The sequence below is a fragment of the Tremella mesenterica genome (genome assembly GCF_000271645.1).
Source record: "Tremella mesenterica DSM 1558 unplaced genomic scaffold TREMEscaffold_5, whole genome shotgun sequence".
Lineage (NCBI taxonomy): Eukaryota > Fungi > Basidiomycota > Tremellomycetes > Tremellales > Tremellaceae > Tremella > Tremella mesenterica.
Window position 1 is genome coordinate 1037979 of NW_006711229.1, and position 22551 is coordinate 1060529.

At 46.1% G+C, this 22551-nt stretch overlaps 5 protein-coding genes across 5 annotated transcripts; 2 read left to right on the plus strand and 3 right to left on the minus strand.

The window, feature by feature from the left end:
- Nucleotides 1-976: 976 nt before the first annotated feature.
- TREMEDRAFT_44060 (uncharacterized protein) lies at nucleotides 977-7929 on the minus strand (the record flags this gene model as incomplete). The annotated part of the gene is made up of 25 exons (XM_007004469.1): nucleotides 977-1272; nucleotides 1316-1341; nucleotides 1481-1655; nucleotides 1698-1709; nucleotides 1752-1788; nucleotides 1833-1998; nucleotides 2311-2515; nucleotides 2617-2685; nucleotides 2732-2831; nucleotides 3138-3701; nucleotides 3742-3803; nucleotides 3850-3915; nucleotides 3960-4059; nucleotides 4113-4250; nucleotides 4291-4427; nucleotides 4502-4932; nucleotides 4980-5163; nucleotides 5199-5258; nucleotides 5301-5629; nucleotides 5679-5902; nucleotides 5941-6153; nucleotides 6195-6423; nucleotides 6522-6928; nucleotides 7312-7545; nucleotides 7817-7929. The coding sequence occupies 25 exons, from the start codon at nucleotides 7927-7929 to the stop codon at nucleotides 1003-1005; spliced, it is 4551 nt and encodes a 1516-aa protein (XP_007004531.1). The 3' UTR covers nucleotides 977-1002.
- A 284-nt stretch (nucleotides 7930-8213) lies between these two features.
- Nucleotides 8214-12082, minus strand: TREMEDRAFT_71662 (uncharacterized protein; the record flags this gene model as incomplete). Its single annotated transcript, XM_007004782.1, has 12 exons — nucleotides 11892-12082; nucleotides 11618-11669; nucleotides 11412-11570; nucleotides 11141-11230; nucleotides 11018-11096; nucleotides 10918-10975; nucleotides 10190-10870; nucleotides 9908-10138; nucleotides 9260-9768; nucleotides 8772-9158; nucleotides 8472-8536; nucleotides 8214-8290 (listed from the first exon to the last, which is right to left on the minus strand). The coding sequence occupies exons 1-12, from the start codon at nucleotides 12042-12044 to the stop codon at nucleotides 8214-8216; spliced, it is 2541 nt and encodes an 846-aa protein (XP_007004844.1). The 5' UTR covers nucleotides 12045-12082.
- A 441-nt stretch (nucleotides 12083-12523) lies between these two features.
- TREMEDRAFT_62401 (uncharacterized protein) lies at nucleotides 12524-13165 on the plus strand (the record flags this gene model as incomplete). Its single annotated transcript, XM_007004637.1, has 1 exon — nucleotides 12524-13165. One exon carries the CDS (start codon nucleotides 12524-12526, stop codon nucleotides 13163-13165), a length of 642 nt encoding a protein of 213 aa, XP_007004699.1.
- Nucleotides 13166-17557: 4392 nt separating this feature from the next.
- Nucleotides 17558-19043, plus strand: TREMEDRAFT_62403 (uncharacterized protein; the record flags this gene model as incomplete). Its single annotated transcript, XM_007004638.1, has 6 exons — nucleotides 17558-17723; nucleotides 17768-17910; nucleotides 18026-18146; nucleotides 18180-18257; nucleotides 18303-18455; nucleotides 18535-19043. The coding sequence occupies 6 exons, from the start codon at nucleotides 17558-17560 to the stop codon at nucleotides 19041-19043; spliced, it is 1170 nt and encodes a 389-aa protein (XP_007004700.1).
- A 193-nt stretch (nucleotides 19044-19236) lies between these two features.
- On the minus strand, nucleotides 19237-22464 carry TREMEDRAFT_73894 (uncharacterized protein). Its single transcript, XM_007004783.1, has 12 exons — nucleotides 22299-22464; nucleotides 22178-22253; nucleotides 21988-22079; nucleotides 21653-21940; nucleotides 21465-21609; nucleotides 21383-21420; nucleotides 21171-21334; nucleotides 20856-21122; nucleotides 20592-20801; nucleotides 20078-20467; nucleotides 19944-19994; nucleotides 19237-19902 (listed from the first exon to the last, which is right to left on the minus strand). The coding sequence occupies exons 1-12, from the start codon at nucleotides 22378-22380 to the stop codon at nucleotides 19393-19395; spliced, it is 2313 nt and encodes a 770-aa protein (XP_007004845.1). The 5' UTR covers nucleotides 22381-22464; the 3' UTR covers nucleotides 19237-19392.
- Between the last annotated feature and the right edge of the window lie 87 nt (nucleotides 22465-22551).

Here is a 22551-nt window from a genome sequence, read left to right on the forward strand (position 1 = left end):
CCGGATCTGTATTTTAGTTTTTATTTCAAAAGTGGGCTCAATGTCTGAGTTTCAATGACTTCTCATGATAGTGACATTCGTTAGATATGGCATTGACTTGATTGAAGGAGATTATTTAGGTTTGGTAAGTTCGAATAAATCTGTTGAAGTTGCTGAGGTGATGAGGTGATGAGGTAATGAAAAGAGCACGAGAGGAAAATTGATAAAAAGTACAAAAGTAGGAAACTTCAAAGACTCACTCTTCTTCCTCAGAAAAAGAAATAGGTACAGTCAAACTCATACCCCCGAACAATAAACTGACTAAAGCAGCAACCAATAATAATTTAGGTGAAAGTTCGAAAGGTCTTGAGAAAATCAAACGTTCTTCTTCTAAAACATCCTTATCTTCGTATTTTGTTCCTCCTGATTCCTTATATGTGGTATTTCTTCGAGTTGAAGTTTGTCGTATTATTTTAATCGGTGGAGTTTGGCTCGTTCCATTATATTGAGGATGATTCGTTCCGACTACTTGAGGTTGGTTTGTTTCATTATGTCCAAGTTGGCCCATAGGACTCTGTCCGACGTGTTGAGATTGATCAGGATAACTCTTCCCCATTTGTCGAGCTGGGGTATGATCATTTGATATTCCAAGTGAGACAGGACGCCATGACCATTCATCTTCATTGAGCGGTTTGATGTTTTGTAAATCTGTCAAAGACCATTCGACCTCGTTCTCTGAATTGGATGGGGAAGCAGGGGAGGATTTGACCCTCCTCCGGGCCGAGGGGAGGGAAGTGAGATGTCGTATATGTGACTTGTGTTCATTTCGCAGACGTGATAATGGGCGATGACGAGGTCGAACGATCTGCAAAGATAGTGTTCGAACCGAGGGAAGGAGACGTGAGGGAAACATGCAAGTGAAAGATGATTATGTAGCGAAAGATGGTGATGAGGAGATGGGATGAAAGTCAAACTTTGTGGTTTCGATCCAAGTTTCAATAATGCGTGCATGAAATACTGAGATCACAATTCGTCATCTATCCTTCGTACTTTTTCTCCCACTTCTTTCGCCTCCCTCTCTTCTTCTTCCTTATCTCCCTCTTCATGCTCTTCTACGGATAATGCCCCAGTCACTGGTTCTGACTCAGATTCACGACCTTTCTCCCCGGCCAAATCATCCACACTTCCCGCCAACCCTGAACCACCTTGGATCCGGGCTGCAAGAGCAGCGATCTCTCGATCATATTCGTCCCATTCGGGGATCTGACGGGCTCTGACAAGCTTCGGTTCTTTCTTCTCTCGTTAGCTCTCTCAACACATGGGAGCAGAAGCTCACCGTAAGCGGGTTCTGACATAAATCGACTGATTGTCAGCCCGCACGTTCTCAACAACGCAGACATCTGCTAGTACTGTATCAGAGCGTACGACTTGAGAGTTCATGAGTCAGGCAACGAGATGAGAGTGTCAATGAACGAGGGAGCAGAAGAACAGTCAGACTGACTTGTTTTGGCTCGCGCAAGAGATTCATCGCTGCACCATGTTTGACACCATAACCAATCTTGGTCCAAGGTGTAAATAGGTATTTGATCCTGCATCGAGTTGGGTAGATCTTGATCTAAGTTGGCTAATGAATTAGGGTCAGCGGATAATGTATGATATTGACTTCGAAGACGGTCCTACTGATCAGCCATCTCTCCTGGTCAGCCAATGGGACATACTCCTGTTGCAAGCTACGCCGTCAGCACGATTCAATTGTAAGAAGACAGACTTACCTGTCGGAACCGTTTCAGATCAATGACGTAGAGAGCGCTGCGAGTCAGCACCGACAACAGAGACAAGTTCGAATGACCTACCTGATGTGGTAAGGTCTTCCTCGTAGGGCGTCCCTCCAATAACCTTTTTTCCAAAATCGGAACCCTTCCATTTCCTCCCGGTCATCACCCATAGGTGCATAGCCATACACACGGCCGTGTAGGTCCACATCGACGAGTTCTTTCATGTCTACTCGGACGATTTGGTCTAGACAGTCAGCTCCACTTCACACGACAGTATTCACTTTGTCAGCTGAGAGGCACAACTGCAGCCCTATGGGAGGCTTGACTGAAATGAAAGGAAGACCCGATCGCATCATGTGAGTGGGAGGTGGTCAGTGGGAGGTTGTGAGTGGGAGGTTGTGGGTGGGAGGTTGTGAGTGGGAGGTTGTGAGTGTGGGAGATGTGAGGGGTGAGGGCAGAGGGGGTGGACGAGCGGCCGTGATGGGAAGAGGAGAAAGTAGGCAAAACATGAGAGCGGAATGAATTTGAGAAACTGTTGCTTGAAAAAAGAACTCACCCGCATCAACAAAAATGACTTTGTCCAAATCCATGGGAAACAGTACATCCAAAAACAAAATCTTATAAGCCCAAATAATCCGTTGTTTTTCCGTTTGCTCTCGAAGCCAACTTGGCCATTTATACGTGACAAGTTCATACTGAAATTTATATTCTTCCGCTAGATGAGGTAAGAATTCTAGGAAAGTGGGAGAAAGGAAGTTTTCCTATTTATAAGTGTTCAACACGACAGAAATAGTTCCCCGAGAGGTCAAATGTATGGGTAAGAAATGAGATCTAAGGTACGGAAATGGACAGAAGGACTTACGATGAACCAGAATTTGACCGAACTTTGAGTATGTCTCATAACACTCAGAATCATGATGGATGCGAATCGCTATACGTCAACTTGGTCAAGAGGATGGGTTTGAGGCTATTCTCACTTCATATAAAAGCCCAGAAGCTACTGTGAAGATGTTGATATCTGCATGCCGGGTAGTTGGTTTGGTCTCTTCCGGTTTAATTCCCACGAGTTCTTTCATCCTGTCGTTAATGATTGACCCATGTTGATTCTCCCCCGAGTCGAGTCTGTCTGCCCTTCCACGAAAGTTTACGAGTGGCCTTGGTGATCCCGATCCATTCTTCAACAGTACGAAGCTTGGCATATTGGAAGTCAAAATGGATGAGTGTCAAACTCAGAGGTCAAGGGCTTAGGTCCTAAAATCCGGAAGCAGAGTAGACGGAACAGGTGTGGAAACCGGACAGAGAGATGAGGAATTGTTTTAGGCGAGGTGTGGGGAGGGGTAGGGAGATATTGAACAGGGGAGCGGCAACAGGAGAAAAGCTCACCTAGAAAACACAGCCTTGCCCATCGAATCAGGTTGGACAATCTCTGATTCCTGTAAAACATCCGCCTGTTCCATTCCCTTCTTCCTAACGAACCTCGGTAAAATCGTCATACCTTCAAAACTCGTCACTGTCACTCTTCTACCAGTCTCATTGACACTTTTACTATCCCATCCCTCATTTCCCACACTTTCCAACTCGTAAACTTCTTGTCCCCTTCCAGGTCTTATATCAAGATCGTAAACTCCAGGAGTAACTTTAAACTGAAGGTAACCGACGTTGATCATAACTAACGTGTCTGATACTTCTTTTTCATTTGCTATTAATTGTAATTGAAGACCACGAGGGGGAGTGTTGGTCGTTTCTCTAGCATGACCTTCAATGACCAATTGTTTCAGTTCGAATTGAACTGTAGTTGGATCGTGTAATGTTGAAAGTAAAATGTTATCTAGATCTACTGGAGATGTTTTGGGGGATACTATGAAAGATGGGGGAAGATCGAGTCCCAGGGTATAGATTGGAGAAGTGGGAAGATCTGTGAATGTTAATCCTGGAGCGATAGATTTTCTGTCAGATCAGCGCTTACACTCTCGATGTGTGAACTCACCCGTCAACGTCGAACAATGGATAAGGGGATAGAGATGATCGATAGAATCGTTTGAGCTTCAACTACCACATAAGCTGTGATACCATGAGTATAGATCAGAGGATATACATCGGTACTTGTGAGATCAGGCTCGAGATACACGCTGACTGCAACATGGTCCATCTGAGACAACATCTACTCGTCAGTCTGCTTGTTTTTGTAAGTCCAAAAGGACAGACCTTGAGTATGGGGGCGAATCTTTGCGCTGCCTCAGAAATAGGGTCCACAACAGCTGCTACATGTACAAGTGCAGTGTCTTTCCTACCCACCGAGAACGACCTGATCAAGAATCAGCATCTAGGTCAGGCACAACATTCATACTGATAACTCACATATCTCCATCGTCCAATTGTTCGTACCATTTTGACCGTGGCGCAGGGGCAGGGGTGAAAATCCCATCGCTACCAGGTGGGATATATGCCGCAGAGACGATACTTGTCATAGTGGCGATCATACCTGCCAGTGTAGTCCTGGTCATCAGCTAGAGAAGACGTTGGAGAGCGAGCTGACCTATCAAAGGAATTGATGTTCTCGTACATTGTAGCCACCAGAGCTACCACAGGTTGAACACGCTTGCGATATTCGAACGTCGCCAATGGTTGAAAGTCTGCTACACCAAAGCTCCTCGGTGTGATGGGACCCACCAGCTACCTAGTCAGCCAACCCCCCCAAAAAAGATGTGCCGAGGAAGGTGCCCCCAGATGAAACCGTAGCCACTCACCCGGCCATTGATGAGCAAATGAGGATGAGACGAGCGTATTTTCAACTCAGCCCCGATAGTCGAACCGACCTCCCAGAATCGCGCAGCTGCAATATCATCCGCAGCTGACCATCCGGACGAGGAGAAAGCGTGTAATGGAGTTCCTTCTTTCCATTCCACCGAGTCACCTTTCTCAAGTGATTGTATCACATCGAGAAGTTGCGAAGGTTGCACTTCGTTCAATATCGAAGACGACATGAGCTTGTATATCAGAGTCGATAGTCGGGCCCCGTTGGTGGCGGAGACGTCAGAAGGGACGTGGACGAATCCTATACGTGCGAGATTCGAGGGGAGTTGTAAGCTTTCCAACGCGTCCATTACTGTTCGTCGACCAGCTGAGGAGTCTAGATCCGCTATGATCCAGATGGTAATGGGTGCCTGATTGTAATCATCTTCGCCGTAAGCTATCCGCGCCAGTCGAAAAGACCACGCAGCTTACCCGCATAGACAAAGTTGGTGGTTAGGACATTCATGCTGTCGTGTTTGAAGACGTCCAGAAGATTGTGAGCCCTGAGCTTATTGTCAATCTGAGTAGGGACAATGAGCTTGTTTCTCCTTTTGGCAGTCATAGGTAGGTCGTAAAAGAAGTTGGCGACATCTTCCATAGGGACTTTATTGATGATCTACAATCAGCTCTTTTCCAGTCATGATGACGTACAGATTCTTGTAAGAAAGCCAATTGAGTTTGTATTTCACTTTGTACAGCCGTTGCCCAATGCTGCATGTCAGACTCAAGTTTATTCACTTGAAAAAGACTGACCCCGTTCAGTGGAATATGTTTGCCATTCAAGAACAGGTGTCCTGAAGGAGCATCTTCTTTGAGAGCAGCAACTCTTTCGGTGTAGGTCTGCAAAGCTTTGAATTGAGGATCGAATTCGTGAGATTCCAATACTTGCGAAAAGGGAAGTGATTCTTTGTCGCTCTGCATAGCTGCCCAGTTGTACACCCTCTCGACAACTTCCAAGCGCACAGTAGCTGGATTGGCAGGTGAACTGGGAGAAGCTTTGAGAATTTCGTTTAGCATATCACGAGTTACTCCACGGCCGAAAGTCTTGACGGCGTATAGAAAGACGCGTGCCATTTGCATTGCTTCGCCGTCAGATCTTATCTTTTCAGGCAGAATGAGAAGTACACTCACAGATATCCTCTTGTTCAGGCGACACCATAGGCACAATTCCGAATCTGACCGGCACACCTCTCTGAATCATCCCGCTTATACTGGCGGCGATGATATCCAAAGACGGGACAGACGCTAGGTCAAGCACGAAGACCAGATTGAAAGTGTTACGTCGGATGGAGTGAAATTGACCAGGGTAGAGAGGACGAAGATAACCTTGCATCTGTTTAGGCCAGGAGGAATATCTAACATAAGTCACAGATCAGAATAGATGATAGCTCACCTTTTGTCTCTCTCGATATTGTTCCACCACGTGATAGCTTTTCCACCTTCATCCCTGTCACTAGCATCTACCATACCCTCGGTCGGGTCATCGGAAGTTTGAGACTGACCGATGAGAGGATCTGCCAGTAATTCGAACGCTTGTTTGGGGGTAAGACCCAATGAGGACAATGAGAGAATGTGATGCCTTTCTGCGCGGATTGTATTGAGAAGGCTACTCATCAGTCTGAGGCATCACTATAGTAGGGAACTGACGAAAATGCGTTCATATCGGAGCTTTTGAAGTTGCGACCGTTGATGACGAGGGTAGGAGAGGCTGGACCACGAGTAAGTAGATGTTCACGTCTAGCAGCCAGATTCTGTGGGATGTCAATGTTTCGAGCGATGGCGGCGGAGTATTTGGGAAAGTCTTGAGAGAGATGGAGTAACGCGTCTAACTTGTCCTCTGAAGACATGATAAGGGCCGATGCTTGTAAGCCGAGGTCTGACAGTCAGCTGAGGGGCATCGAAAGACAAAGTAGCGGAAATTTTCCAAGCCACATGTCAAGAGAAGTATGCTCAAGATGGTAAGCCACCACTCACTTTGCACTTCAGACTTGGTCAACGGCTCTGCCCACTGATCCCAAGGATCATCACCCAAGATCTCGAACATTCTGCTATGGTTCGCGCTTGAAGTCCCTTGAGTCGACTTCGAATGAGCCTGTGTTTTGCCCCTAGACGTGCGATCGTCTACTACGAGATAATCCGTTTTCTTCAACACCATCTCCACACCGTACCCACTCAACTGGGTTTTAGGTCCTTCATGTCGATTCTTAGGGGGTGCGTACCTGACGACATAACGGAAAGAAGGATATTGTGAAGCGTGATGATCGAGGTAACCGAGTAAAGGAGATGAGGAGGGAGAGGAGGGATCAAAGTAGAATATAGCTTGAGACAGCCCAGTCGGAGCAGAGATGTGATCAAAAGGTAATAAAATCTCAGGAGTCTCGCTGTGGGTCAATCCTCTAAACATCTTGGAAAGCTACAGGAACAACTCTGGCCAGATGTAAGGATGTCAGTACGAGGAGGTTCGAAGTGAAGGCAGGACGAGGAACTTTGATGGATTGAAGGGGAGGCGGAAGAGGAGAGTTGTTGGACTGACATATGTATCGCCCCTTCTTCAATACTCAACTCCATATCTCTTCTCAGTGACTCAACGTCACAAAACCCCTTTCCCCTCCATTCCACCCAACTCCCACATTCCTCATCATTCATTCCATCCTTATCGACCCTCACAACCGGTCCTCCTTCACCTTCCGTATCACCTTTCTTCCTCGCATAGTTTGAGTCAGGATCCACGAAATGGTGATTGGTATCACTATGAGGGGCAGACCCTACCACATTGGCTTCATACCAAGTATAAAACGCTTCGATCTTGGGAGAAGCCGTATGGAGGGTGAGAGCCAGGTCGAACGTGCCCCAACTTGTTTCCGGTAAGAGATCATGGAAAAGGATCATTTCTTTGGCAGCAGAGAGGAGATCACGGTCGGACAGATCTGGCGGAAGGGAAGTGAGGTGACGAAGGAGGGGAAAGTAAGAAGAAGGGGATTCGTCGTAGATTGTTTCGCTGTATTATCAGCTTTGAGACATCAGGGGGAACGTAGTTGATTGATGACGAGGTTCAATTGGGATTCGGTATATTATGGAAAGACTGGATCAGAATGATATGGAAGGAGAGAGTTGTTGTCACGATTGTGAAGAGAAGGAGCGCATTGGTGATAGGGGAATAAGGGAGTGTGAGTGTCGGTGTACAGACGCAAGGAGAGTCCCGAGAGGAGGGTCTGAGGCAAGGTATGGTCAGGTAAGGAGAGAATTTCAGCTGGAACGGACCAACTCACAGAATCTCCAACACCAGAGGAGCCGCCGGCCAAGAAGCAGTCAATTGTATGCTCAAAGGCTGTGAAGACTGAGCCAAAGCAGACCCGACTAAGAGTACTGTCGACCACCACATATCGAATGATCTCTCCGGCGGCTACTTGTAGAGTGGCTTAGAGAAAGGCGATACGAGTAGAGAGAGTAGGTCGAGAGCATGGTGGATAGACGTCAGTGAGCAAGGTTCACCAAGTGGCGCGGGGCTCCGCATGCCGGGTCATAAGTCTTATTCTTAGCCTTAACTTTGTCTAAACGAGCAGATGGTGGGTATGTTCAGAGAGCAGGACAGTCTGAAGTATACTGATACATTGCTTATATACACACAGATGATTGAGAGATGAGAGATATACTTGACAATGTAAATTAATCGTACCCTTCCAAAGCCGCTTTAGCTTCTTCAGGTGAAATCTTTGAAACTTCTTTCCCTTCTTTTTCGAAATCTGTCATTTATCAGCTTACATTTGCCCATGATTTCTCATCCTCGTTATTTATTTCACATGGTCTACATCCTTCACCCCTCCTCATGACAAGATGAGGAGGTATGAAGGGGTCGACGGGTCTGAACAAGAAGATTCCCGAGTGCATAATACTGTGGATGAAATGATAAAAGACATGACTCACGTTCCCAAAAGTCTTTATGCTTGAATCCAGGCGCCTTGACGTATTCTTCCAGTTCTTCGATATATCTGTGAGTCAGTTCACATCTCTTTTATACTTCCGAAACCCATGAGTACCTATAAGTGTCAAAGCTGGAGACCGTCTTCAGCTTCTCGGGGCCTAAAGGGGGAAGGGGGGGGGGGGTGGATCCGTCAGGAATGATGACAGATAAACTAAGCCAGAAGTGTGAGCTAAGGTCGAAGAACTCAAACGTCTGATTTTATTCCGAACTCAACAAAACCTGGAGTATGAAATCCCACTCACTCATTATACGTATCCACCTCTTCATACGTCAAAGCTGTCTGTCTGATCGCTTTCAAACATTCCAAAGCTAGAGGGAAAGCTGATCTGGAGAAACTAGCCGTAACATTCTCCTTCACCACTTCACCTAAATCCTGAATAGCTTTCCTAAACACATCCCCTTCACCTTCTATGAGAGCGTTGAAATCTTCCAAAGGAGTTTGATTAGATACCAATCTGCCTTTCTTTGGTTGAGATCGGGGTGAAGGTTCTTGATTTTGACTTTCGTTATGCTTGGCTTTTAATTGGAGTGGAGATATAGGTTCGGGTTTAAGCTTTTGTGGGGTAGCAGGTTCGACTTTTGGTTTTTGAGAAAGAGATGGATCGTCGAATAATTCATCTATGTCGATACTATTTATCAGATTGATCATCTCCGAATAATTTTGCAGAGAATGGGAATCAAACACGAGAAAACAAAGCGATTGTATGTTATAAGAAGGAAAGAAACTCACTAGCCCTCTTCTTCCCTCAAACCTTCTTTCACTACCTTCTTACGTTGTCTAGGAGGAACCTTCTTCACCGCCAACACCTCTTTCAGCTTTGTAGTGATCTTGGCACTGGCATGTATGGGTTCTTCGGGTGGATCGAAATATTTCACCAATTCAGGATGAGGCGGACCTAATGGATCTTTCTCTAGATCTTGAGTCAAAGAAGCATGAAATATCGCTTCTTTGATTCGATGTATGGCGGGGTTGAAAGCTCGAGCCGGTTCGAACCACGGTACGACTTCAACATCCAAATCTGGTTTTTCGTCTCCTTCCTCTCCTGCATTCAATGTAGATGTTTTGGCAAGAGACCTTGCGTAGATGTCTAGATCCATGGATTGGACAAAGTCGTCCATCAGGTCGCACTGATCTTGAGTGGGGATGAGAGGATGTTCTGTGATGACTTTTCCGGAAGAAGTCTTGTAGTCTGTCAAAGAAGGAAACCAGAAATTGTGCTCGTCCTCTGCAAAGGGCAGCTGTATAGTGAGCGACCCATCTTTAGCGCCCGACTGGGATTGGAGAGACTGGCAATACGATATACACGAAGAATGTTTGAAGGATATAGGAAGTCATTGTGATAAACGAAAGTGCAGGAACTCAAATCATTACACTAACCTGACACCAGAACATGTAATCCAATCGTTTATCCTCCCCAGGATAATTAAACTCCGGTACACAAGCCCCGATGATCGGATCCGACTGGTCTTTCAATACCCATCTCACTACCGCACACATTTCTCGGAGATACATTCCCTCGACCAACGAAGAAAACTGCAGCTGTGCCTTGGGAGATGTCAAATCGGGCCATATGAACCTGACTTCTCCCATAAGCAAGTGTCTTTTGATCTTCCTCATCAGTTACATGACTTCTTTGACCGCATTTCTTAGCCGACTTACCGCTTCACGAGGAAAGAAGCCCAATATCTCCACACCCTTCGTAGTATTCAACGGCTCGAACGTATCTGCCTCCATGGGTACCCATGTGGAACCGAACTTCCAAGCTTTGACAATATCTTCCTTCGCTACCATCTCCTCTTCGTGTCCATCTTCTAGCTGTGCCACATCCCCCTCTCCTTGAGCTCTCGTTTCATGACTGGGTTGCACTTGAGTACCGGCTGGTGGCTCTTGCCGTTTGACCACATACGTACTATGCGCTTTCACATCGGCCGAGATCATACCTGCCAACTCGGTAGGGTCAATTTTACTACCCTGTGACGCTTGAAAACTCGATACTAGCTGGCTCGGACCACTTTGATAGACGTTATTGTACATGGGCACTTGAAGGTCCATGGCGGGTTTCCAAGCTTTTGATAAACTGGGAGGTCGGGCTTTCATTGTCGCTTTGGAGTATTTGATCGGTATGATGATTGCCTGTTCCGGATCCACATCGGGAGACCCTATTTTGAGATCGATGGGAGAAACAGCACTGTTCACTGTGGTGGGTCTGGGCATACGAGCTTCGGCCAGAGCTTCTTCGAATAAACCGATTGTGGGGAGGATCTCTTCGGAAGAAGTTGTGGAGGAGATACGTTCGTGCAATTTTTCAATGAAAATGCGCCAGAATTTCTCGGACAATCGCTGGCATGTCAGAAGATGACAAGAGCCTCGCAAAGAGGTGAATATACCTTGGCGCGGGACTTTGTCTTGTCCACTGGCGACGTGAGAGGGTCAAAGCCGATACCCCTGTAGGGTAAGTCACAATATGATTACAAGGGAAAGACGGACAGCACATTCAATTGAACTCCCATATCGTCAAATCGGTCCATGGCATCCTCATACTCGCCTTGATCAAAGTTACTCTCGCCTGACAATTAGCACATAATTTACAGTAATTGATAGACTGCTCACCATCCGTAATGAGGATGACCTCGAGAGCCCAACTTTTGGTGTGTTTGTGAACTTGTATCATGTCGAGTGCGACCATGAGTGCGGAAATAGCTATGTCGTCAGCCCATACACGCTCCATGTTGGACTCGAATGGGCAACACATAGAGTCGCGGCGAGATAAGTGCTGTAGTCTATTGGTGAAAGAAGCTTCCCGCGGGACCGAGAGTGAGAAATGAAAAGAGGATTTGTGACGACAAGTAGAGATATTGGGAGATGAAATTGGAACACCCACGATTCCCCTCGTGCTCTCCCACTTCCACATTCATCACCGTCTCCACAATCTTAGGTCTAGCAGTCTGTATAGCGACATCACAAGCTACGTGAGCATACATTGGATCGTCATCTTCTGGATTCTTGGCCGTGTAGTCGTTATGTGCTTGATTGTTCGTTTCTATCTCGTCAAACTGCAAATTTCTCCACTGTAGCCGCAAAACTTACTACCACCGAATGACAATAATCCAACTGCTTCTGTTTTGCGCCCGCTGGAGATCTAGATGATTCAGTCTTGTACTTGATCCACTTTACCTGCTCCTCCAGCAGAGCTTCCACCTTCGCTGAGGTTCAAACTGAAGAGATGAGACGAAGTGTCAATGGAGCGGTATTGGTTTGATGAGAAGGAGTAAACATACCCGGGGATAGAATAGAAGAGAATATTCAGGTAGATGGAAAGGGGACAGGATGGAGAGTGTAGCTAGAGCGTATCTTCACTCACCTTGGGCACACACCTTCTAGCCACATATTCCTGCGCCAGAGCCAACTTGGTCGTCTTCTTGAAACTCTCCGGATCCACCACCTCTCCCCCCATGGATGGCGACACATCGATTGCGAAGAGGGACAATGTGTATCCAGCTCTGTCAGCTGGCATGGCTATTTGACGTGTAGAATGACCATCTAGAGATTAAGTTGGTACACTTAGCTTTCAGTGAAAGTAGTCCTTAGTTAACGGGTTGACTGGACGTGACGGAGATTCGACGAATGTCCGCTGTCCGCTGTACCGCTGTCCGCTCCGTGGCGGCGGGGTTGAACGGAGTTCATCTATTGGTCTCCAGATCTCCAGGTCTTCTTCACTTTTCTCACCCAATTCTCCGACTTTTTCCCAAATATACATATATATTACCACTCCTTGGCCCAGTGTCAACATCATTCCAACCCGTTTGACCAACTACTTACTTATCCCTAAGAAAAGTCTCATCGAAACATGTCTACCGTAGATCCTTCGGAACAGAGTGCATCGGTCGTACACGACATTCTCGACGAATATCTTGATGATGCTCGTCTTTATCCCGCCTTGAACATTCCTTAATATGTACCAAGGATAACAATAATGATGGTTATGATTCAACCATGTTGTACATCCTTCCTGAACTCTTGAATTGTCTATCAGACTCTCGTCTCATTAATCACATTGTGGCAACTGTTCCTAAAATTCTGTCCAAAATGGTTTCTACCAGCAACGAGAACACTTGGGAATCAGTGGTCAAACAAACATTGGAAAACACCTGCTTGCAGCTTCCAGATGACCATTGGCTTGTGGTGATCATCAACAAGGGAGATCTTACTAAAATTGATGAAATCCGTAAGACTTTCAATGATGACACAACTCAATCAATGGGGTTTATAGGGAAACTCACATCAGAAAATCACATGTGGGACAATCGAAATCCGCTGAATAGGATCGATTCAGGTGATGGTGAGATGGAAGATAACAGAAAGACAACAAATCGATTCATGAGGAAAATGATAGAATCTATTTCTGAAAGTTGCTCCACTTGTCTTGATGAAGAAGATAATGGTTGGGGAACAGTAGTAACCAGTAGTATACTACCTTCGGCCCTCAAATTCACCGTCTCTCGTCTTGCGCCACGGAAGTTCAAACAAGAATTCATTGAACGTATCATCAAGAAAGAACCCCATGACGACCCGTTATTATTCTCACAATTTCCCCAGATCATTGCACTGAAAGAGGTATCGCGGCCCATGCAGTGATCGCAGTGAGTCGGAATGGAAGACTAAGCTTAGAATGAACTAGATAGGCGTGGTATGAGTAGTGTGGAGTTGTGTCATAATGAGTGGTAGAGCTAGCTATACCCGTGAGTACATTAAGGAATACATGCTATGAGTATGATCATTGCGACGGTGTGCTGAATTACTACTACTCTAAGCCAGAATCGACTACTTACAGAGTTTGAAAACCCATGTCCCACTCGGTTCAAATTCTCCCCACGATTACATGTCTCCCTTGAACATCTCTTTCAAACTTTCAACAGCCTCTTTCTCATCGGTTCCCGGTTCCCCGGCGTCTCGGACCCTTCACGTTCACTCTCCATTTTGTCTTTAAACCCCTTCTTTGGGTTTCACCAACATCTCCGACCACGCTGACTGCTTATATACACCCCGTTCGGTCCATTTGAGACGTGAAAGAAGAAACTAGGTTTACTCAAAAACTCGAAATCCCAACCAAATCGAATTTGTCGACATGCCTTTCGGACCTCTCTATAGCCTATCACGCGGATACTTTCCCTGGTTGAACCTCAGATATGGATCTGACCGAGTTAGTAGACATGTGAACCCCAGCTCACAAGAGGTAGTGAATATGCGGAGGATGGTGGTGGAATGGAAAAAGGAAGGTTATCTTTCTTCCGCTTTGTTTGTCTTACCCAACTATGAACAAGATTTGAGGGATTCAGGTTGTCTGCCATTTATAACGCAGACAGTTCATACAGGCTTGTCAGCCATGGCGTTGAAAGACAATCCACATGATTGGAAGAAAGTTTTGAACACCACGATGGAGACATTATCTGGGGGTCCCGTCCGGACGCGGACGGACGCATCAGCCAAAATTTGCCACCGCGCGGACTGGGTCCGTCCGGCCAAAACTGCCACTTTGGGCAACTGTCCCGCACCTCAGAGATTGAATCCTAATGCATCCCCTTGCAATTCCTAATGCCATTAGCAAGGCTATGTCGTATAACTGCAGTTATACATGTAAACACAGCCAATTATACTTCAGTTATACGACATGGGTTTCCTAATGGATTAGTAGTCATATCATTGCCAAAAGTTTTGCATCTTAACTATTGTCATCATCTTACCACTCACCGTTGTTCTTGTTGTTTTATCAAGTCTTTTGTAACAATCAATATGCCTCGTCATCCCAAACAGAACCCTAACACACTAAGGAACGTTCCTTATGTTGCTCCTCAAGCAAGGAACGCTGTTGATGAGACCGTGTCACTGCAACAGTATAAACACAAGGAAAATACGATTAAACAGTACAAAAGCCGTCAAAAAAAGTGGTTCAAATGGGTTGCGAGCAAGCCTTGGCTAACTGAGTAAGTCAAAGATTTAGTCCTGCCAACTTCTGCCAACTTCTGCCAACTTTTGCCAATTACAGCCGTCGTTGTCAAGGTACAGCACGCTCAAGCTTGATGTCCAAAGGAACGGCACATGAGGCCCATCAAAAGCCATGTGCTGATGATTAGAGCAACAGTTACCCCGCAATTGGCCCTTTTATTTCTATATGAAGTGGTTCTTGTGTCTAAAACACATAAACAGTCAAAAGTGGTCGATTCTACAGGTGAAAATGAGTTACCACTTGAAGATGACGACGTCGAGGCAATAGACACGGCGTCTGGCGATGAGACCATTGAGTGGGCAACGGATGAAGATCAACTCATTCTCAATGAGGCACAAGTTGATCTTGATCAACTCCTGCTGTCTACCGCTGGTCCGTCTTCAAGAGAACATAGTGGGCCTAAATCTGGTATTTATTATCATTTGTTGTCTAAATCAGTGCTAACTATACAAGGTCTATCCATCATTCTCGAATGTCAAGTCACCGGGGCGACAGTACACGCATGGGTAGCTGCTTTAGTCAATCTTTGGGAGCAACAGGTAGAAAGGGGTATCAATAGCTGGAGCTCGCCTAGAAGCGTGCATACAGCTACAATTATTTCGGTATTACAAAAATTTAATGAGCGTAGAAAGAAATTACTTCACGAGGACAAAGGAAAACGTGAGTGTACGTTTATTGTTTTGATTTAACAGACAGAACTTTATTACGACGGATATGATAACGTAGGACAATTAGAACAATCATTTGCACATTACATGGAAAGAAATAACGAAGAGGGACTGAGAGACGCTCTTGCGCAAGCTACTGGGATCTTTGGTATGCTCCGTGGCGATAATCAACGCAGGCTTTTGTTATCCGACTTGTCTTCCGAGATAGCAACAAATGAAGGCCCCTCCCCCTGTCTTTTTATTATTATGGTATTACATTCATCTAAGACAAACGCTTCTGGAAAGCCTCAGTATGCAGCTTTCATGCGCAACAAGAATCCTCAAATATGTCCTGTATTTCTGCTGGCGTTGTATTTGTTTGCTCGGTGCGTTTAAATCACGGTATAAGATGTTTGCTTTACTAATCACCAGTTTATATTGTGGGCCGTCTCCAAGTGGCTTTCCAGATATGTCAACACGAGCAGATTGGTACGATATTCCACTTTTAAGCGATGCTAGAGACAGATCTAAGGAGATCTCATACGACACACAGCGACGAGCGATAAATGGAGCCTTACAAGCCGCAAATGTTCATACTTATCAGAAAACACATGTCAATAGGCGAATGGGTGCTAGATTAGCGGAACAGGGTGGCGCCTCCCCAGATGAAATTGCTCGAGCAGGACATTGGGCTCATTCGGTCTTAGAAATACACTATCTTACGCATGTTCCTCGACGAACGTTACGAGCTCATGCAGGTTTTCCTATTGAAGGGAATGGTTTCTTCCTACCGCGGGCAGTTACACCTCCTTCTACCCTACTGAAGAAAATCTTTCCAGAAGCTGAGAAATGGTATGTTTCTTTAATGATCTTTCAGTAATTTAAAAGACTAACACTTTCAGGCTGTCTTTGATGAACGCTGCCGGTCGTTCGCATGAAGAGCTTACAGGTCGTATGTTTCTGCAGACTATAATGTCTTTACGAGAAGTATTTCTACAAGATGTTCCTCATTTACGAAAAGCATATCCATCGCTATACATCTTTAATCATCCTCTGTTTGCCGACGAAGAATACCTACGTTATGAAGGACATGCGTTGACTCGTACCATCACGAATGAAAAGCAGTATGATGATCGAATTGCTCAAGCTCTTCCCATTTTGCACGATCTTTTACAAACTCAAACACGAGCTCAGCAACAATCGTTTCAAGACATCCTTGGAAACGTTCTTCAACTCAGTCAAGGACAAATGGAGCAACGAGAGCAGATGAAGGCGGTATCCGATGGGGTCATGTTAATACAAACGGCTTTAAACCGACCTCTGATCATTCCTGGCCCTTTACAAGCTCTACTAGCTGAAATTTCTAGTGGAAGCTCTCAACCGTTAAACATCAGTGACAATCACTTGGTCCCGTCTACATCTTCCGGCTTTGAAGCTATACCAATCGCATCGTCTTCCTCTTCATCCGTTACACTCCAAACAACCAGCGATGTTTCTTTGCCGTATCTGCAAGACCCTTTGCAGACAACCATTCTTACTCCATTTACAATGAATCGTACCGTCTGCACTGTTCAAGAATTATGGCAAGAGTATACATTAGGTATTAATGGTCGACCTTCCATAAAAAGTCAGTACGAAAGCAGCTCTGATGGTCTAAAGCAAGCCAGTGAAACGGAGAAACGATTTTATCGAAGGCGTATGAACATTATCCGTGCAGTTAAAGACTTAGCAAGTGCCCGAGAAGTCAATGGAAAGGAAGCAGCCCAGTTATGGGATAAACATAGACAAAGTTTACAAAACCCGTCACTAGATGCTTTACAGAACTGGTTGAACAAAGCATCTTCAATAGATAGACTTTCTATTTAATTGTTGTCATATGTATGTATCATTGACCTACTTTCCGTTGATTCTTGCTAACTTCTGCCAATTGTTGCCAACTATTGCCAACTATTGCCAACTTTTTTCGTATATTAGAGGTATGAAAGACAGGCGTAGTAAGACACCCAAAGGAGGGTTTAAAGATTTTCCTTAGCAACAACCTGCAGGAATCAGTTTCTCGGTTTCATAACCATGTACGATATTGTTGGCTTGTGCGTAATTGAAACAGTGTGAGACAGAGTACGTTATTACCGGTTCCCATCAGTTCGGGTGAGTAATTTCTGCTGATTGGTCACTGTCTCAGTATGAAACGTGAATTATTGAGCTGTTGTCAAGGGTAGACGTCTGTTGTCAAGGGTAGACGTCCTTTCGTTGTGAGGCTCTTAGCAAGATGAATTTTTTTCGCTGTCACATATACAAGGGTACCTCTTACAGTTCTTTCCCACATCTTGCAAGTTTGTTAGCCGTTACATTGTTAAATTTTGAATATTGATTAAGATGTCTAATTCAGCGAATCCTTTTACACCAAATCAACAATCTATGCTTCAAGGCTCACGTCGTGGTGCCCGACCTGGTTCTGTGCCTCTTGGAAATGCCTCGGGGTCTGGCGTTGGAGCAGATTTGGTTCGTTCTGTTGGCTTACAAGTGGCTCCTACAATTTCTGGTTAGTTTGATCATTTTCGTTAGCAAAAGGTTGAGTAAATGCAGGATCCAACTCTCAGTACTCTTGGGCGTCTGGTGCTTCCTTCAATTTGCGGTATTGGCCCGAAGCAGTGAATTCTTCGATTGAGAAAGTTCCTGCGGCACGTAAGGGAGCGAAACTGGCTCCTATTGCTGGTGAATCTTCGAAAGTTAGTCTTTTTCTCTTAATAGTGTTGTTTTTAACAGAGTTAGCTTAAATCATATCGTGAAGCATACAATCGTGTAGTTTCGAACAACAGTTGGCTCAGAATCAATGAATACCAGTGTAATCAGTGTAAAGGACGTAATGACCACAGTAATACGTGTGCTTTTGGGTGTATTACCCTTGGACAGATCCCAACAGGCGCTTGCGCCGAATGTATCGCTATGGGGACAAGCAATCGGTGTGAGTTTGTGAAAAAGGCAGAAGAAGACTTAGATGATCGTACTTTGTTCACGAGTTTGAGAGAAGAACTTGGAATTGTAAAGGGCCTCGAACAACAGGTAGAATTGGCTGGTGAGTACTTAATTATCTTTTATTTAGTTAGAGCTAACAAGGTAGTAAAACATAACTATACTTTGCCTGAAATCGGTTTGTTGTCACAAGTACAAGGTATTCGTGAACGTTTGTCTACTTTGATTGCAACCTACTCGCCTGATATGGCTCCCGAAGACGCTACCGCGAACGATACTCCTCGCAAACGTAAACGTGCAGGTAAGAACGTAGGATCTAGTAACACTGAGTAGTAAAGGTCAGTAGGATGTGTATGCAGTCTATAGCGAACACGAAGTAGCAAGCGATGAAGTCGCGATCGGTGGCCGCATGAGTCACAATTTCGCTGCATTCGGTTATCGACATGATACCCGGACGGGACCGACCCCCGTCCGGACTGACTCAGGGTTCATGTCGTATAACAATTCATTATCTGATCTAATTCCCCTCGACCATGACGTGGTCGTTATTCGTTCTATAGTCACTGATACCAGACCGGAAGAACTCAGCATCCACTACAACAGTCTCGATCCTGATGTGATACAACAGATGAGTTTTCAAGGTCAGTACTACGAGGATACCAGGGTATGGGGCGTTACACAAAACGTTCATGAAAAGTTGAGAGATATCATTGAACAAATCGCAAATACCTACGTCGGCGCCGCGATCATTTCATCTCCAAGTACCATTCACGTAGAAAGTACAATCATCACTGCTGGACATTCGGAGAGAGCTGTCCTATTCACCCTGCAACGACTCCCTGAGGCAAAGTATTCGATTGGCGGGGATGAGGATGTCGAGATGGGTTAGGTGGATGTCACAAGTGTACCAGAATTGAACTCGCCATCAACTCAGATGAACCCTCCTCCAAACACGAAGAAGGAGAGCAAACATACAGAATCCAAATCCGACGCTACACGAATGACTATACGCTACGATGTTGATCAGTCACACCCGGGAGGCAGCTTAGGTGAGCTTTAGTTTTAGTGGAATGAGTTAAGTGATGCACCCATAACAGTTGTTCATCTTCAAATCGTGCGACTACTAATTGACCAACTTACTTTGTTCATATCAGCATGACATTCATAAACCTATCCCTCACTTCGTACTCAGTTATACAGTCAAACCTCCTTTCTTCCGTCACGATAGACGACGACCCTCACCACCCCCCTTGACCTCCTTGTCCGCCTTGTCCTTGACCCCAACCGCCCGGAGGTCCACCATATCCCTGTTGAGGACCCCACTGCCCTGGCGGAGGACCGTACTGACCTGGTGGAGGTCCATATTGCATTGGCTGACCATATTGGTCGTACCCCATCGGAGGCGGGTATGCCGCTTGGTTCTGCCCTGGATAACCTTCTTGTTCATGCTGATGATGAGGGTGGTGTTCGTGAGAGTGATGTTGGTGATGGTGAGGATGAGGCGAGGGTCTCGATTCGTATTGCCCGTACGAGGGTTGAGGCGATTGCGATGGTGGTTGGTACTGATTGTACCGTTGTTGTTCGAACCCCGGTTGAGGAGAAGAGTATTGGGGACCGGGTTCGTAGTTTGGTTGAGGAGTGAAAGAAGGTTGAGCAGGGTAGGGAGATTGTCCCTGAGGTTCGGGGGCATTGGGATCGAATTCTCTGAAACGGCCGGGACCACCAGCACCGAAGCCTGGTTGCCAGGGCTGTTCATCAGTCTCGACACGACTGACAATCAATGACTGACCAATTTGCCACCCAAAAGATCTTGACCAGCGTTGAGAACCTGGGCACCGGGCTGCATATTAGCATGATACCCTTTGACTGTCACGCCAAGGTATAACGAAGACATGCGGAGAAGATGAATAAGATTCTACTCACCACATGTACATTATGTTGCGCCAACACAGCCTGTAACCCACCCTCCGGCAGTAAAGAGTTATGAACGTGACCTGTGTTTTCGCTGGTATCTCCAATACGCCTGTTCTTTCCCGCTCTAACATTATCAGAGGTCAACCGATTCAACACTTCGTGCTTGTCTTTCCCCCTGGTGTCTATCCACGTTCGGAGAGTATCCAACATCATGCGCTGAATTTGAGACCTGCCGTCGAAAAAGTCTGGGTGGAAGAGACATTCGAGGACAGGCTCGGTGACTTGTTCGGTGGGCATGTTGGGATTGTCCCAGGCTTTTACCACCAGATTGACCGAGTATTCGACAATCACCGAGGCGATTTTCCCAGCGGGCTCGTTCAGGAGTAGCGCAAAATGATCCTTGAGTATCAGTATCATAATAAGTCCCATGTTGTGAAGCTCGTAAAAACATGTGCGAGATTGGGATGATCAGTGCAGATAAGGAAAAAGAAGAACAGGAGGGAGGGCGAGAAAAGAGACATACTTTGGACAAGAAGGAGTGCGTCGGGTCAGAAGCGTTGAAGTCATTCCATACCTCATACTGATCATGAGAGTCGATGACTGCCTGAGAGCTTGTACCCAGAGCCGACGTGGCGGTACCCAGCAGCGGCTTGACAAATGGCTCAATGGTGGTGAGAATAAAGACTGAAACTGAATTGGAAATCTTCTCGACCAAGGGGCCCAGACTGGTATCCTGTCGATAGTATTCTACTTGTTAGAATTGTCTACAGCATATGACGCGACTCACCTCGATCTTCTTCATTACGGAATCACGAAATGCCAGGACTTGCCAAAGCACACGATGTAGATCTTGAGGGCTCATCGTACTGGGATCCACTCCGCCAGGCTGACCAGCACGCATACTCTGCACGTCTTCCATCTCACGAGTGAGACCTTCGCCATCACCACCGGGAAGAGAGAAAAAGAGTTGTCGGAGGGTATCGGACGAGGCACTTTGACCATCTGAGATGGAACGAGCACTGGTCATGCGCTGAGAGAGGTCAGACACAGAGGCCTGAGTATCAGCACTCATCCCACAAGAACTCGGTTCTGTTCCACTCACTTCGCTGAGATGATCGGTGGTCTCACCAAGCAGAGAATGGATAAAGTCGGCTCCACCGAAAGTACCAGTGACCAATGGGTGGACCGGACGTCCCTGTGGAGATCGGACTGTGACATTACGACCGACATGCGGGAAGACTTGTTGATGACCCAATGATATGAGTCCTAAAAGTCAGCTCCCACTAGACCCGAGGAGGCCAACAGAGAGCTCACCCAGCTCGCAAAAGTTTGAATGGGCAGGGAAATCTTCTCTGACTGAATTAGCGACTTAAGAAGATTCCACTTTGCAGCTTACAGAGTGTGGAGAGCTTGTCCTAGAAGTCGGAAAGCTTCATAGGCGTCCTTCTTATCATCTGTAACCCTAAATTGGCGACCATAATGGATACACTGTTGCAACACTCTGCGCACGAGACTTTTCGACGTATCCCAGGCATTCCCCTCTTCGCCATCAGCTTCGGTCAACGTCTAGAAGAGAAGCTCTACCATTGGCAATGTAATTCTTCATACCCGTCCTTGGATCAATCTCCAGTTCTCTTGGGTCAACAGGAGGTCGGAGTCTGTCGTCATACTGCCTTGCGTCTTCTCCATCCGCATAGCCCTTGGGATTGTCGATATGTTCCGTAGGCAGGTAACAGCCAAGCCTTTCCTTGGTCACCTCAAACTCTGCTGTGACGTAGCCATGAGCTAGAAAGCCGAGGACTAGGCAGACGTTGAGGATAGTTTGGATATTGGTCTTTTTCAGTGCTCCGACATCGACCGCCTGGGAGTAATCTTGCACATCAGTTTCATTCTTATTTTTGTGTACATTTGAGACAAACCTCTGAGCCAGTTCCCAAAGTACACCCGTTTGACATCCAAGGGCGAGAACTTGGTACCTCTCGATAAGAATCCACCAGCGGCGGTTTTGAAGCTTCACAGGTCAGCTGTTGATTCGTGCACGAGTGGTGATCAGCTAGCGGGTTGAGCAAGTAATCTATGGGAAGTGCCTGGGAGAGGGTTGCGCCTCACAGCTTGGCAATGACGTCTTCAATGTCACCATGACGATAGGCTTTTTCTTCCAAATACGAGTATGAAGGAATGTTACCTGCAAAGATCAGTGGCAAAACAGGAGGCGAGAGTGATCACTGACCTGCTCCAAAGGCGTGGACGGTGGGGAGCAAGGTAAGAGCGGCTAGGGAGACAACGACGAGAACAAGTCCGAGTCGCGCCATATTCTCAAGAACTATGCAAGTAGTAGGGGCGAAGTAGATTAGCGAGTGGCGAGTGGCGAGAACAGTCAAAGTGTCAGTCAAGCTGTGTGAAGTTGAAACGAATGGAAACCTGATGGAGGAGGGTTCAACCATCAAGCACAGCTCGGATTTCTTGGCAAGGATCTCTCCACG

Coding starts and splice junctions, on each gene's coding strand:
- TREMEDRAFT_73894 (XM_007004783.1), bottom strand. CDS start 22,380: ATGGCGCGACTCGGACTTGTTCTCGTCGTTGTCTCCCTAGCCGCTCTT. Junction 21,941..21,987: donor CTTTGGGAACTGGCTCAGAG/GTTTGTCTCAAA, acceptor CTGATGTGCAAG/ATTACTCCCAGGCGGTCGAT. Junction 19,903..19,943: donor ATCTTTTGGGTGGCAAATTG/GTCAGTCATTGA, acceptor ACTGATGAACAG/CCCTGGCAACCAGGCTTCGG.